Source organism: Plectrocnemia conspersa, unplaced genomic scaffold (genome assembly GCF_051122295.1).
Source record: "Plectrocnemia conspersa isolate PC_06_02 unplaced genomic scaffold, ASM5112229v1 ptg000012l, whole genome shotgun sequence".
NCBI lineage: Eukaryota > Metazoa > Arthropoda > Insecta > Trichoptera > Polycentropodidae > Plectrocnemia > Plectrocnemia conspersa.
The window spans coordinates 15,574,088-15,588,266 of NW_028277176.1; the positions used below are offsets into that span (position 1 = coordinate 15,574,088).

The 14,179-nt window shown below is 31.6% G+C and overlaps 1 protein-coding gene across 4 annotated transcripts; it reads right to left on the reverse strand.

Annotated features, from left to right (window-relative positions):
• Positions 1-1,292: 1,292 nt before the first annotated feature.
• On the reverse strand, positions 1,293-13,022 carry LOC148228367 (folliculin-interacting protein 1). 4 transcript variants are annotated; one of them, XM_088200420.1, is made up of 15 exons: positions 12,826-13,022; positions 9,087-9,312; positions 8,789-9,017; positions 8,429-8,541; positions 8,134-8,360; positions 6,076-6,189; positions 5,863-6,008; positions 5,679-5,800; positions 5,464-5,607; positions 5,240-5,392; positions 3,739-5,172; positions 3,566-3,666; positions 3,229-3,340; positions 2,437-2,548; positions 1,293-2,364 (listed from the first exon to the last, which is right to left on the reverse strand). In XM_088200420.1, exons 2-15 carry the CDS (start codon positions 9,113-9,115, stop codon positions 2,158-2,160), a joined length of 3,243 nt encoding a protein of 1,080 aa, XP_088056546.1. In that variant the 5' UTR covers positions 9,116-9,312; positions 12,826-13,022; the 3' UTR covers positions 1,293-2,157. The 4 variants fall into 4 exon arrangements, 3 of the variants coding, with proteins under 3 accessions (XP_088056546.1, XP_088056544.1, XP_088056545.1); XR_015811701.1 differs by lacking the exon at positions 9,087-9,312 and having other exon boundaries at positions 5,240-5,384; positions 12,946-13,022; XM_088200418.1 differs by lacking the exon at positions 9,087-9,312 and having other exon boundaries at positions 12,946-13,022.
• Between the last annotated feature and the right edge of the window lie 1,157 nt (positions 13,023-14,179).

Sequence of the window (14,179 nt, forward strand, 5' to 3'; positions counted from 1 at the left end):
GTTCTAAAGCTAAAAATAGTTTTAAAACTTTTATTATATCAAGTCACAAATACAAACTAAGTTAATTGAATTTTCAGGGGAAAATAAGCGGAAAAAGAAGTACAAACAGACGACGCATCTTGCATAGTGCTCCATAGTTTGTGTATTCTTCGATATTACACTATGTTTTAAAAATATGATAGCTATCCTTACCGACATTTCTACGGAAACAATTATCATTTTTCATAAGTCAAAAATTCACGTCAAAAGCAATAAAATTGTGCCGTCGCAGTGAAAACGCTCGGTAACAAAATGATATAATTGTTTCAGTAAATGCTAAAGCAATATGATGGAGCTTAAGTTATAACTTTCATTAAATAATTAGTAAAATATTCTAAAACGTTGTATTGCTACGGTTTTTCTTTTTATATAGTCATAAACATATTTCAAATAAATCAATACAATATATATGTTAGCTATAAGCTCTTTTAGATAAAAAAAGATTATGAACAGAACAAACGATTCTTTAAATAATTCTTTTACAGCGATAATTGTAGAGCTCTTGTGAAAATTATTTTAATTTGAATCCTGCTTGAATGACCTGAGATACACCAGTTAAAATTGAGTCAGGATAGTTGTCAGGATGTAAAGATACTGCTGGTCATTTATGAATGCTCTTTTAAGAAAACATTGTGTTTGGTATCAAATCAATCCAAAATAGTTTATTGTAATTTTTATTTTATATCTTCCACTGCGTCTACTTTGTCATCGCTTGGTGCTTTATTTTAACCAGCTTAAACAAGTGATTAAGGAAATGGTGCATCAATGGCTTATGTACATATCCTACATAGCCTGAAAAAAATATAATCTTTACTAAACCCTACTATTATTTGACGTTTTAACAACCATCTTTACATGCTGTCGAGATTTATAGCATAATTTTTTTTAGTAAAGCTTAGGTGACCAGACGTCCTCTTTTGAGGATTGTGTAAAAAATGTCTTCCTCGAACAAAAATATCCCAAAATGGCTTACCATACGTTCTGGTTTGACCAGGATTGTCCCGGTTTCACAAAATTTCCAAGATAACCTTTTTTTAACTGTCAATATGGCAAATCTACACAAAGTGAACCTTTTTTTTAGCTCTCGCAGCATCTTTAAATGAACAAAAATTTCCGAGATGACTTTTTTTAGTGTCCCCTTGATATTTTCAAAATCTGGTCACCTTAGAATATTTTTAATACCTTAAAGTGCAGGTATTAAAAAATGCTCAAAGCATTAAAAAAGCTACATAACTAAATGAATACATTAAGGCTTAATTTTTTAAATGTTTTTTATTTTATCCGATAAAAAATGACCAAACATTACAAGATTAGAATGATTTAAACATATTTACGTTATAGTATACACATATCAACTTAAGCTGCAAAATTTATACAAATAAACATGATAAAGTATTTAAAAATATTGATAAGCACTAAATCATTGTACATATTTATATAATCCTAAAAATATATTTGGCAACAATATTTAAGATATGTAGTACTAGATGTAATGAATTACTCATTCCAATGTCTTCGTATTATGTAAAAAAGTTAAATTGAGAACATATATACTCTTTGAAAATATAGATTTTATTAATCAGCATTTAAGTACATACATACTTGACTTACGAAGAAATACAGCATTATATACACATGCAGGTCATAAATTTCAAGGCTAATATTATTATCACAGCAGCTATATTATTAAAAGATATATATATGTACTTAATATGATACGACTTATACTATAAACTATAACTTTTCTCCAAATCTGAGGATTTCTTTACAATGTTTTATTTCGAAATCGTACATAGTGAAGAAATTAAAATATTACATGAGTATACTATTTCATTGCTATAAAATCCTCAGACTATATTTCGGATACTCTTTTACACTATTTATCTTTAAACACAACAAAACGTTTTGCACAAATTACTCTTATCAACATATGGGAATGAAAGTTCCAAATGTTATAATAATTAAAAGGAATATAACTCATTTGTATAAAAATACAGTCTTTCGTATAATTTAAGCTATAAATTAAATTTAATATAATACGACTATTCTTAGAGCCAAAATGAATGGCTATATTTAATAAGAATTTCTTTCTTGTAATTATAAAAGGACGATTTGTTTTCATTTAAAGCTAATTCCATATTTTGATATGACCTCTGGTGAATGTGTTGAAGCTATTGCCATCAACAGTGGCACATCATTCGTATCCAAGTTAAGCGTTTTTGTCAAGTAATTCATATCACAAAAGTCAGTTTTAAGCAAAAGCTCCGCCAGCGCTTTAGACCTCACGCAAAACTCTCGTAGTTTAGACTCAATAAAAATTAGACACTAAAAATGACATAAGTAACAAATTATTAATTATCAAGTTACTGTATATTATTACGATTTTCACACAAATACCTGTCTAGATGGTATTTTAGCTCGTTGCATTCTCATTAAAGTGTCCAGCATGGCAGCAATAAGAGTTGACATACCTCCGCTGCTGCTTCCGGGCCCCCACACATTAATACTCCTGAAAATAAATTTTCATATAGAATTTAAAAGTCACATACAAGGAATAGCTATAAAAAAACTGGATTGTGCATCAACAGCAAAATGTAATAGATAAAAAAATATATTTTAAATTAATGGGTTGATGACAGAACAGGATAAAAGTAAAACAAAGTATTACAAAAAAATTAACACATAAGATAATTTCCAGTACTAACACTTAATCTGTAGGCAAGTTGCGCATACGCTATTATGCAAAAGCTCGCGATTTTTCAGGTATTTAAAAACACTTTTTCATAAAAATAAACTTATATTTTAACTATAATTTTTTACATATTTCGTTAAGAAAAAAGGTTTTATAAGGGCATAAATGACCTTTAATAGTACATCAACGAAAATTACTTCTCAAAACAGATACCTCTGTGGAGAAGAACGGCACAGGACGCATAAATGTATCAGGTTTAGCTGCGTTTCTTTGTGTGCCGTTCGTATATTTTTTTATATTAAATTTGTTTATAGTATACGTACTCCTTAACATATGTCATTATTGATGTTTAAATTTTGTCGCACTTAATATTCTAGAAGTTGCTGTTAACGCAAACTAAAATAACGAACTTTCCAGGACCAGCAGATAAAGTTAACTACATTTAGTATCCGGTTATATGACTCTTTATAAAACAAGTATTATGTTGATATACGTACCAATCGTCGACATCAGCTAATAAACAAGCTGCACCGCCTGGAGCTGTTCTGCTTTGTAACATTAGATCACGTCTTATATGAGTTTCCCATTTATGAACATCAGTAACCATGCCTAGAACATATAAAAAAATACATTAATCACTTTAGAATGAACAATTTGTCAGAATTGATATAACAAAACTCAGTCTCTCAGTTTAAATAATTGATAAGGACGTACTTAATTTTATAATATTATATTTTTATTTTTCAGATATAATAGTGTGCAAATTTTATAACGTCAGAGCTAGTCGTATAAGAGTTTTTCTGCTTCAGATAAAATTTATATACATAATACTACCTTGTAAGACCATATCTGCTATATAATGATCAGTAACGCCTCCTATCAAAGTGTGGCAATATCCAGAATCTTCAGTGGTTACATTTTCTTTGTAAGTCAATCTAAACGTAAGAATGCATTATTATAATCAAATACAGATATTTCAAAATCAATTAAATAGAAAAACAACGTACGGTGGCATTGGTACTTCTACTAAATCTGTCGACGTTCTATTGCTGTTCGATAATTTATTTCCTAATTGAACAGTCGTACTATTAATAATCAGAGTTTTATCTAGTTTCCTTCGGATGAACACTATTGCATCGTTTTGTTCATCCGCTGATTCTACTTTCACAGACGGTACGACTATTTCTTGTGCATACTCTACACGCGTTAACGGAATATCACTAACAAACTCCAATTCGGAAGCGTTTGAAGGTGTCTGCAGAATCTGAACGTTTTGAGAGCAATTCGAACACCGTTCACTGTCAACGTCCGACCCAAAATTCAAGTTCCGCTCCACTTCGAGACCGTCTATTTTTAAGTTACCCGGTTTTCCCACTACGTGTCTGTCCAAGAGCTCCAGATTCTTACTCTTCATATAATTGGTGACTATCCGGGGATATTTGTCAAACTCAAACTTTTCACGGGAATGTTTTTTTAGATTGGAATGTTTGCACGTCGATTTGTGAGTACAACACGAGTCTGGATGTAGAGAAGATGTGCCATTGTCTTTATGAGATTCTACCAGAGATATTCTTTCGCTTGAAGAACATTCTTCTTTATTGTCTTCTTTGAGCTTTTCTTTCAAACCGATTAAGGTCTCGTTTTCCCCCAAAACGAACACCACATTTTGAGCTTTATCATCGGGCAACTTATTATTCGAACCATTACTTAGATTGTGAGTAGAATTTGTCACTGAATGATCAACTACAATAGAAATATGGTCAAAATTCCAACCATTTGAAGAGTGACCTTTTACTGTACAATTTGGAACTAAAGTTTTAATCGAACTTAAATTAGAATCACTCTCCTTAAATATTTTTTTATTAATAACTTCAGAGTTAATGTTTTGCAATTGATTAGAGCAACTTTTAGTTTTTTTCAGTGTACGTTGTGTAACATTATCACTGTTACTATCCACTTTTAGAGAAAATTCATTCAGGTTTGTAGAACAGTGATTCTGCCTTGTATCCACTGTTGGATGATTAGATGAAAATGTACTCATTTCAATATAATCTCCGTCAACTTCTTGACATTGTAAAGGAGAATTCATAGTTCTTTGGTTATCCATGAGAATGTCGAGCGATTCCCATGATGGATATTTACATTCAACGTCAGTCCTTTTCACTTCACTACATCTGATAAAATACGATAGTACAGTAATGACGCGTTGGATTAAATTCGAGTTTTCTTTGCTATGAATTATGGTTTTGGAGACCCTCGCCGGAGCTCCGATGGCTCCATAGAGTTCACCAAGTTGAGCCCACAGTGGATTGTAAGGATGGTTTCTACCGAGAGAGTCGAGTTCTTTCTGTTGCATTACAAGCGAAGTATTGTAAGGGCTAACTGAATTTACCCAACCTAGGTGATAAGTAAGTACATTCGTTATCAAGGTGCTCATAAAGCTGAAAATAACAGAAACTAATGGTAATTTTTATAAAATTATGGAATTTTTTCTTGAAAAATACTTACAAATAAGTGTTTTTGGTATCTATGTTATTTAAGAGGTAGCAGAAGTCTTGTATAAATCTATCTGCGAGCAAATCAGTCACTGTTTTTTGTGAACCGGCTAATCCAATCCAAAGCGGAACATTTATCCGAGGAGCAGTTAATAAATCTGAAAGCCTTACATATATTTTTTTTTATTTATAACGATATTTATAGAAACAGCTGCAAATTAAATTTAATTATCATACCATTGTGCAGTTTCATCAGTTCCCATTGTCATTTTTGAGATAAACATGTATGGATTTGAATAAGGAAACTGAACTGTTAATCGAAGTCGATCCAATGCATTTTCAATCAATAGAGCATGTTCCATAAGAAATCTGATCATTTGTCTACAAAAATAATATATATCCTATTAATAATCATTACTTTGAGGGATTCATATGAATCTAAATAAACTCACGATTCCATTTTATCTGTAAGAGTGATCAAAAGGGCGATTCCCATTTTACCTCTTCTTATGTGTGACGAACGACTAGAATTACTATTACCCGATATACTTTCATTTGTGTTATTATTTCTCATCTGAAAAGTGATATACATTATAAATAAACATTTATATGCTTTTCATATTTTGAAATATTTACCTGAGAATCACTTCCAGGCGGAATGGATACCTCAGAACAAGATTTTCTCGAAGACTCTGAAGAACAATTGAAGCTTGTGGAAAAATGACGATTTAATCGCCATCGAATGCTACTACTGGAATTAGGACGGGGAGCATTCGATACGCCTAAATTTGTTAACCAACATTATATACTTTGTATATATTAAATGTAAATCATTATGGGATAACTTACGTCCAAAATAATAAAAATTTTCAGATAGTTCTTCACCATCCCATATTGAAGAAAATGAATCAAAATTGCTATAAGATCCGAGACTACTATGCGAAGACACTTCCCCTCCTAGTCCTAAAATTATGTTAGATATAAGTTTAATATGACTAATTACAGGGTAAATAAAAAAATACTTTAATTTATCATTACATCAAATACAATAATATAATAGGTACACAAAAAAGTTTCGCTTATTATCATAATTAAACGAAAATCTTAAAATTTAGATACAAATCCTAAAAACTTAACATTATATTCGGCAATATAATATCTAGGTATATGTAATTATGCATGTAAATATATTAGAAATTTGTGAGTATATGTACATATTTTTGAAAACAAGGTTTTGTCATAATTGAGACTTAGTATTTGACATTTCGGCAGTAATGGATCCAAGGACGTCGTTTTTTTTGGGGGAGAGGGATTTGCCCCCCCCCCTTTGAATTTGGTTAGAAATATGTATTTAATGAAATACTATACATCTAAATATAATAAAAACGACCACTAACTGGTCAACTTTTGCCCCCCCCCCCTAGGAAAAGCTGAAATGACGTACCTGAAAGTCTTATTTTCCTAACCAACCGAGTATTATTTTTTAATTTTAATTTCAAAATATTTATTCTAATAATATATAAATTTAAGAAAATGCGTTATTTTTTTGAATTTAAGAAAAAAATAATTTGCCTTATAAAGGGTTAGTGTTTTGATGTTGTGGTAAATAATAATTTATTGATATCTTTCGAAAGTCAAACTTTTGTTCTTGTAGCTTTCTAGGTTCCCTTATAACTTGATAGGCATAAGCCCAATACGTTACAATGGGGGTAAATCTGTATCATTGGGTAAAGTTGATTAGTCCAAAATACAAAAACTAACCCAACTCATTTCTCAGAGGAAAATTAGCTGAAGAAGTACAGACAGACGTTGCATCTCGCATATTGCTCTATAGTTTTTTTGCACTTCGATATTAAACTATGTTTTAAAAATATTATAGCTATCCTCAGAGCCGATCTTGGCGGGAGGCGAAATACTATTTAGGAAAGAAACAATTTAATCTTATTCAGTGATTGATTATAATTTGAAATAAAAATATAATAGAATAGGGGTAAAGTTATTCTTTAGTTTCACTAATCGGTATTTTTTTAACTAAATTTATATTTTTGTGCGTTCCATACGCCCTTATCTCTCACTCACTCTCGTCACTTAACACGCGAGCGAGCGAAAGGGAAAGTATCTCACCGTACGCGCCTGGTATGGACATAGTGCAGCCTTAGCGCAGCTCAAAAAAACAAAAAATGTTTTTGTGGTTTTAAAACTATCTATTCAAATTATTATTATTTATAATGCTTCTTCATAGATAACTCTATAAGCCCAACATGGTTTATAATATTTTTTCTTAGCATAAATAATAGTTTCTTGTGAGAGAGAAAAGTCTCGCGTGGCACTAGCAAGCAATAAAATGCTGGCACGGCATTAAAAAGGTTAATGAAATCGAAATAATAAAAAATGACCACTAACTGGCCAACTTTTGCCCATCCCTTGAAAAATCTGAAATAAAGTCCCTAGATGGAGCTGCCCTGATTACGAATTTAAAGAAACTGTAACTTAGTTTCTTCATTGGCAGAAAAATGGTGGCGAACGTCATAATATGACAGTTATAGTATAGAAATTGATTGACGAATGGAGGTTCAATACATGCCTATCATTCCAGCAAATAAATAAGTTGAGTAGGAAATTCCATAACGGCGTGAGTTCTGTAACAGACTCGCCTTAACTAGATCAGTGCATCTATTGCAGTGCTTTGAGTGTTATCCACATCTGACGTACTCGGCAGATCATAACCCTTAGAGATTATCACATCCTTAAACCTCGCAAAGTATGGTATCAAAAATACTGTCAATTTACAAAAAATGTTGTGAGACACAGAACATTGCCAATTACTAAATACATATTTTTTATTAAAATTGATGAAAATAAAGGCGGAAACTCATTTGTACACCTAATATGTTCTTAAAAAAATACCTGAATCGTCTCTGCTCAACGTATTACATTTTGATGTGCCTAAAGATGAAGATAAATTACTGTTGTCAAAGTTGGTAGAAGAACGCTTTATGATTTTAGAAGAACTCGATGCTTTTGTAGAGTTCTGATTATAGCAAGTGTTAGAAGATACGTCACAATTCTCAGAAATGGTGTGTGGGCGATATCTTTTATGCGAAGAGACCGGGAAAACTTTGGTATACATTAATCTAAAATACAAACAAACATAAATAAAAGTGCGATAAGTTATAGTATGTGAAAAATAAAGCTTCGCTACCGTTCCGGTGAATCTAAAACATGAACTTTAAGAGACATTCCCTTAAAATTCATAGCAACGGATCCGAACATCATCTCGCTGAGGCTATTTACATCGGCGTTTGGTGGTAAATTCTAAAAAAAGAAAATATCATTTGTCTTTATCATTATGAGTTTATACAATGTTGATGACATTGAAAAAGCAGGGTCATATACCGAAAACAATGCGTACAATAATAAAAAAACGATAAGTTTACATGTGTAGGCGTACATGTATTTCACCTATGTTATTATCACGCGACTCATGTGACCGCTAGTCACATGTCAAACATACCAGTCACCAACTGTACAATAAATATGTTTCGTCGGACAAACAAAATACCTGATATTTGAACTCTTGCGTATCGACAGAGCTCTCGGAGTTTGTTCTGTCCGATTGCGGGTCTTTTTTCCTTTTGCCATTGCATAATCTTTCGAACGAGTAATTCTTTGGTTTTTGAGCATTGGCAACGCGCTGAATGGTTGAAGAGTCGAACAGCAACTTTCGTCCGGTACGCTCGCAGTCTCTGAACAGAAGCACCCGCACTTGATCTTTAGAAAATCTGAAGGATCTGTAATAGAGGAAAAATAATGATAATTTAAGAGTTAAACCAATATGGTGAATGAATTAGATGACGCACGTTTTATTAGAACTGATCCTCTTGTTCATAATATAATAAGGGGAACGGTATAACGCGAGCAGTGCTAACGAATGAGTGGTAGGATTTTCACACTTTTTTATCAATTGAAACAATTTGAACCAACGCAAACAGTGCAGTAATGATATTTACACGTACGTATCAATTCACGCGATTTGTGTTTTTTTTATTAATTAATTGAATTAAACGCTATTTACATACTCAAATTCTAGAAGAAAAGAACCACATTTTTAATACATTAAAGAACCACATTATATATCCGATTGCTACCAAAGAGATATATTTAATTGATTAATATAATTATTATAAAAGTAATAAAATAACAGCAATCACTAAATAAACATTCCCTATCTTTTACATATCAAATGCGGTGTGGAAGGCAACGTGATACAACTATTCTATCCTTTTCCCAAAAAATACCTTGGATCTGTCACCATTTTTAATAAATGAAGGAAAGGATTATCAATAAAAATATAAACGCTGGTTAAAATAATGTGGGATTCAACCACAGCTTTCATTCAATCATAAATGGGTCAAAGTTTATACCCACTATATTTATCATGTGGTAAGTTTTTCTCCATTGTCACTAAGGAAACTCATTGGATGTAGAATATAGTGTCAGATTTAAAATTGCCAAGGCTATAATTAAAATTACATCCCTGTAATTTTAATGGTTGAAATTAATATAACTGTTATTTCTTTTTCTTTTTCTCTAGAATTGTTCAACAATTGACAATCACGTCTATATAAATATGATTTGTATATAAATTGTATTCATCTGTAAATTACACAAGAGTATACAAATTACGATTAAGCTGTTATAAATTAGTTCATCTAGTATCAAATAAAATCAACGAAAACATCATTACAAAAACAAGATTTTAAATTTGACCTGCGAATCAAAGTCGTGGAATATTAGTTGAGTCAGTAGAGATGTACCAATTCTTTTTTTTTTATTTGTTATAAATCTAACATTGTAGCATGATGGGCGCTGGGCAAAGTCTGATTGATGTCTCAAAATAAAATTATTTATAACGAAATAATATCATTTATAATGAACTCATTTTGAACACAAAATTTGATGCAAATTTAGATTTAACTATTTAATAAAAACAAAATGTATTACGTAACAAAAATCTTCATGTATTCATATTATCATATATCTAAAACTGCAATATTAGAGCAAAAATTCAGATTGAGATGTTAATTAGAAGCAAAAAATACATATTAGTCTACTCTGTATATAACCGAATCCAGCAAAAGAATAATATTTATAAATAACATAGATAACATAGAATTAATCATGATATGTTCACACTATATTGGACTACGTGTAACTCAATACGAAAAATGCGATTCATATGCTTCGATAATATTAATGGAATATTTGTCAGTTTATCGGTTTTAAAAATTCAAATGTAAGCCTACTAATCTACAATACTCATTGAGCGAAAAGAAATTTATTATATATACTACAAAAATAATTGATAGGCTAGCATCTATGGACCAGTGTACTGACTTGCCTTACTTGTATTACTATAAAAATTATGTAACAAGTCTGCAATTTCACAATATATTCTCATGTTTTATTTATTTCAGATGGAATTATCAAAATATACATATTACATAAATGTGCAAAATTACTTATATAAAAAGGACATGAAAATATTTAATTTAGCATAGGATTTTTTTAATCATCCAATTAACTCTCAAATGCAAATAGTACGTCCATATAATCCTTATTCCATAAACAAATCAGATTTCCCTTTCTTGAAAAATATGATACCAGATTAGATTTTTTTAGCAATTAAGCCAGGCAAAGTATCCCATTTTGAGAATTATAACTCAGTGGCAGATTATCAAGAAGGGGTGCTAACTGAAGCAGCTGTGGAGGTTGTACGGCAGTTGAAACGACGATCTATGTTTCTATTCATTGTCGTTCTTAACAACATTGTTAGAACGAATTTGAATTACAATCACAGCAATATGCCATTCGTTTTGTACAGATAGTTAGAAAAAATAATAACTTTTTATGAAACCTTATAAGGAGTGATTAAGCTTGTTGTCATTTAATTAAAAATGATGACGGTCATCTAGAAACCATCATTTCTTTATATTATATAAATGAAATAAAAAGGTAATATTGGGAGTTAATGTAGTCATATAAATATAATTGCATTTTTTTTCTGTAATATAAAATCACAATTTTGAAGGGGAATGAAAGCAAAATAAAAATATATCAGGTTGTTACATCTTACATTTGTAAAAATGTATACCTTTTTGTAAATTATCAATAATTTTAGTATTCTTTCGGCGTTTCTCAACAGAAGTCGTATCAATAATGCTATTTAGTAATGAGATATTTTTTGTTTCGATATTTTCAAACCTAAATCAACAATGGCAGTGGAGATAAAATAATTTCAGTTAAGCTATATTATGCTTTATGAGTTTCAACTCGGTCATAATGCGACAATAGCAATTAAAAACACCTGTAATGCAATGGGCAGGGATGCCATTAAATTTAGAAAGTGTCAAATGTGGTTCTAAAAATTTCGTTCCGGGAATTTTGATATTGAATCTACGTAAGAGCGGGTGGTCCTTAGGGGTTGTTAGTGAGTATATTAGGGCTGCCCTCAAATCAGATCCGAGATTAACGGTACGGAAGCTAGCACAAAAACTCAACGTGTACATATCAGTTCAGACATTTAAAAATTAGAAAAAGTATTAATTTGCAGAATATGGGTATCTCATAAATTGTCTAAGGAAAATCTCGCGCTCTATTAATTATATATTTACAATTATTTTATATATTGCTCAATTAAAATGTCCTCCTTTTTACATAATTGAAAATAAGGAGGGTTATCCCGAAATTATTACAGGAACTCCGTTTAGGACCATGATTGATAATTTTTGCGTCCGGTAGTCGAGAATAATCATAACATATGATTCCAGCAGGATGGAGACACAACGCAATGAATCATTTCTCCCCGTTTATCAGATTTGAGGGTGACTGACTTTCCTAGTATCACGTTTTGAGAATTAGTGTTCTGTGTGCCGTCGTTTTCCAGAACATATCTACAAAGGATTTTGAAACTGAATTTTAAAATGTTTCTATATGAAAATCAATGGCACAAGATATAATATTATAATGAGCGATGAAGCTCACATTCATTTAATTGAAAATGGGACGGTCGTTCGAAAACTATTATTGATGACTTTTTACGTCTCGCATTCGAGAATAATTTTAACATATGGCAGGATGGAGTTACAACGCAACGACTCATTTCAAGCAATCCAAGCTCATTTTTTGAGATTTCTTAAAAAGGAGGTGTATGTCAACAAACATCAAACAATTTAGTAATTAAAGCAGAACCTTCAAGCCGTAATATAAAACTTGGAGCCAGAAATGCTCTGCAAGAAAATGAAAGACCTTTGACGGGTATAGTACTTAAAACAAAACTCTAAAAAAATATAAAAAATTGAGAATATTTTTTTAATTGCGGAAAAATGTATTATAATATTAATTGTCTACGTCTCTCACTTGTACGCGGAAATTCCAAAAAGCCAGTAAAAAATAAAAATAAAATTTTTATATTATAATTTTATAAATGAAGCAAAATAAATATATGAGCGAATGAGCACAAAATGAGCAATTGTATAGGAACACTATTTTGCACAACATATTTGATTTAAAACCAACGACGATAACGTAGCATCATACACAAACAAATACGATCGGAGCACTGGAAGGTTGAAAGCGATTCGAGCGATTCGAGCGATTCGAGGGAACGAACAGTGAAACGATAGTGATCGAAGATAAACGGAATGGAATATTTGTTACTTGTTATCGTGGTGCTGATGATTCCTGGCGGGGCGGCCGAGCAGCCGCCCCAGCAGCGGCATATCTCAGCGTCACGTGCCGCCCCCGCTCCCCGCGCACCCGCCAGATCATATGACTCCCCCACCACCGACCGCGACGCACACACGTGCCACGCTACACGCCGCTGGCTACGCTCCTCGCGCACTTCATTCATGATTCGAGTTACGTTTCGCGCGCTGCGCTGTCGACTCCGCTGCGACGCGAGCGAATAATAAACAACGATGCTATCGCGCTAACTCAGTCGTTATCTCGATCTATGTCATTGGATGTGTTTCAACATCAGAATATATTAGATTAAAAATTTGTAATAAAATAATTATAATAAACATTCGCCTCAACTTGTGTTGCCATATCAAAAAAAAACAATTTTGTACAAACATACTTTTATGCATTTAGCTCCAATCGATTAACCTTTTCACCACGTTTGACGTCTCTAGGCGTTATAGCCGTTGTAGTGGGAACGCTCGGTACCTAGCGTTCCCACTACAACGGCGCCAACCCCATTTTATTGCTTTTGACGTGGAATTTTGACTTATGAGAAGTGTAATTGTTTTTGCGCTCTTATATTGATTAAAATTTGGTTTCAATATACTTTGACCAACACTCTTATATCAAGTAAGGATAGTTATTATATTTTAAAAACATAGTGTAATATCGAAACAATAAAGCAATATGCGAAATGCGACGACTTAAAACAGCATATCATTTTACTAGCACTTATCAGTTGAATTTCTCGTTAGTAGAAATATATATCTACTGGTGAAAATGTATTTGGACTTTACTAACGAAAATATAAATTCACCGAAATATACACATTCACTGTAACATTTACACATCGCATGTAAATAAATAATAATAAGTATGGAAATGTATATATTAAATAATATAATTGTAAAAGTTGCAATCATATAATTTTACAAGCATCTGCTAGATAAATTATATTTTCAATGATAAAAATATATATCTACTGGTGATACTGTATTCCGATATGATTTCACTGAAATGACATATATTTTTTAATATTTTTGGTAAAGATTCGAGGCTGTTTTTTATATATTTTTAGGGATAACCCGATAATTTCTGGTTTATAATCAGGGACGTCATTTCAGCATTTTCCAGAAGAGGGCACAAGTGGGCCAGTCAATAGTGATTTTTTTAATATTTCGATTTCATTCAAATTCATAGTTTTTCATTA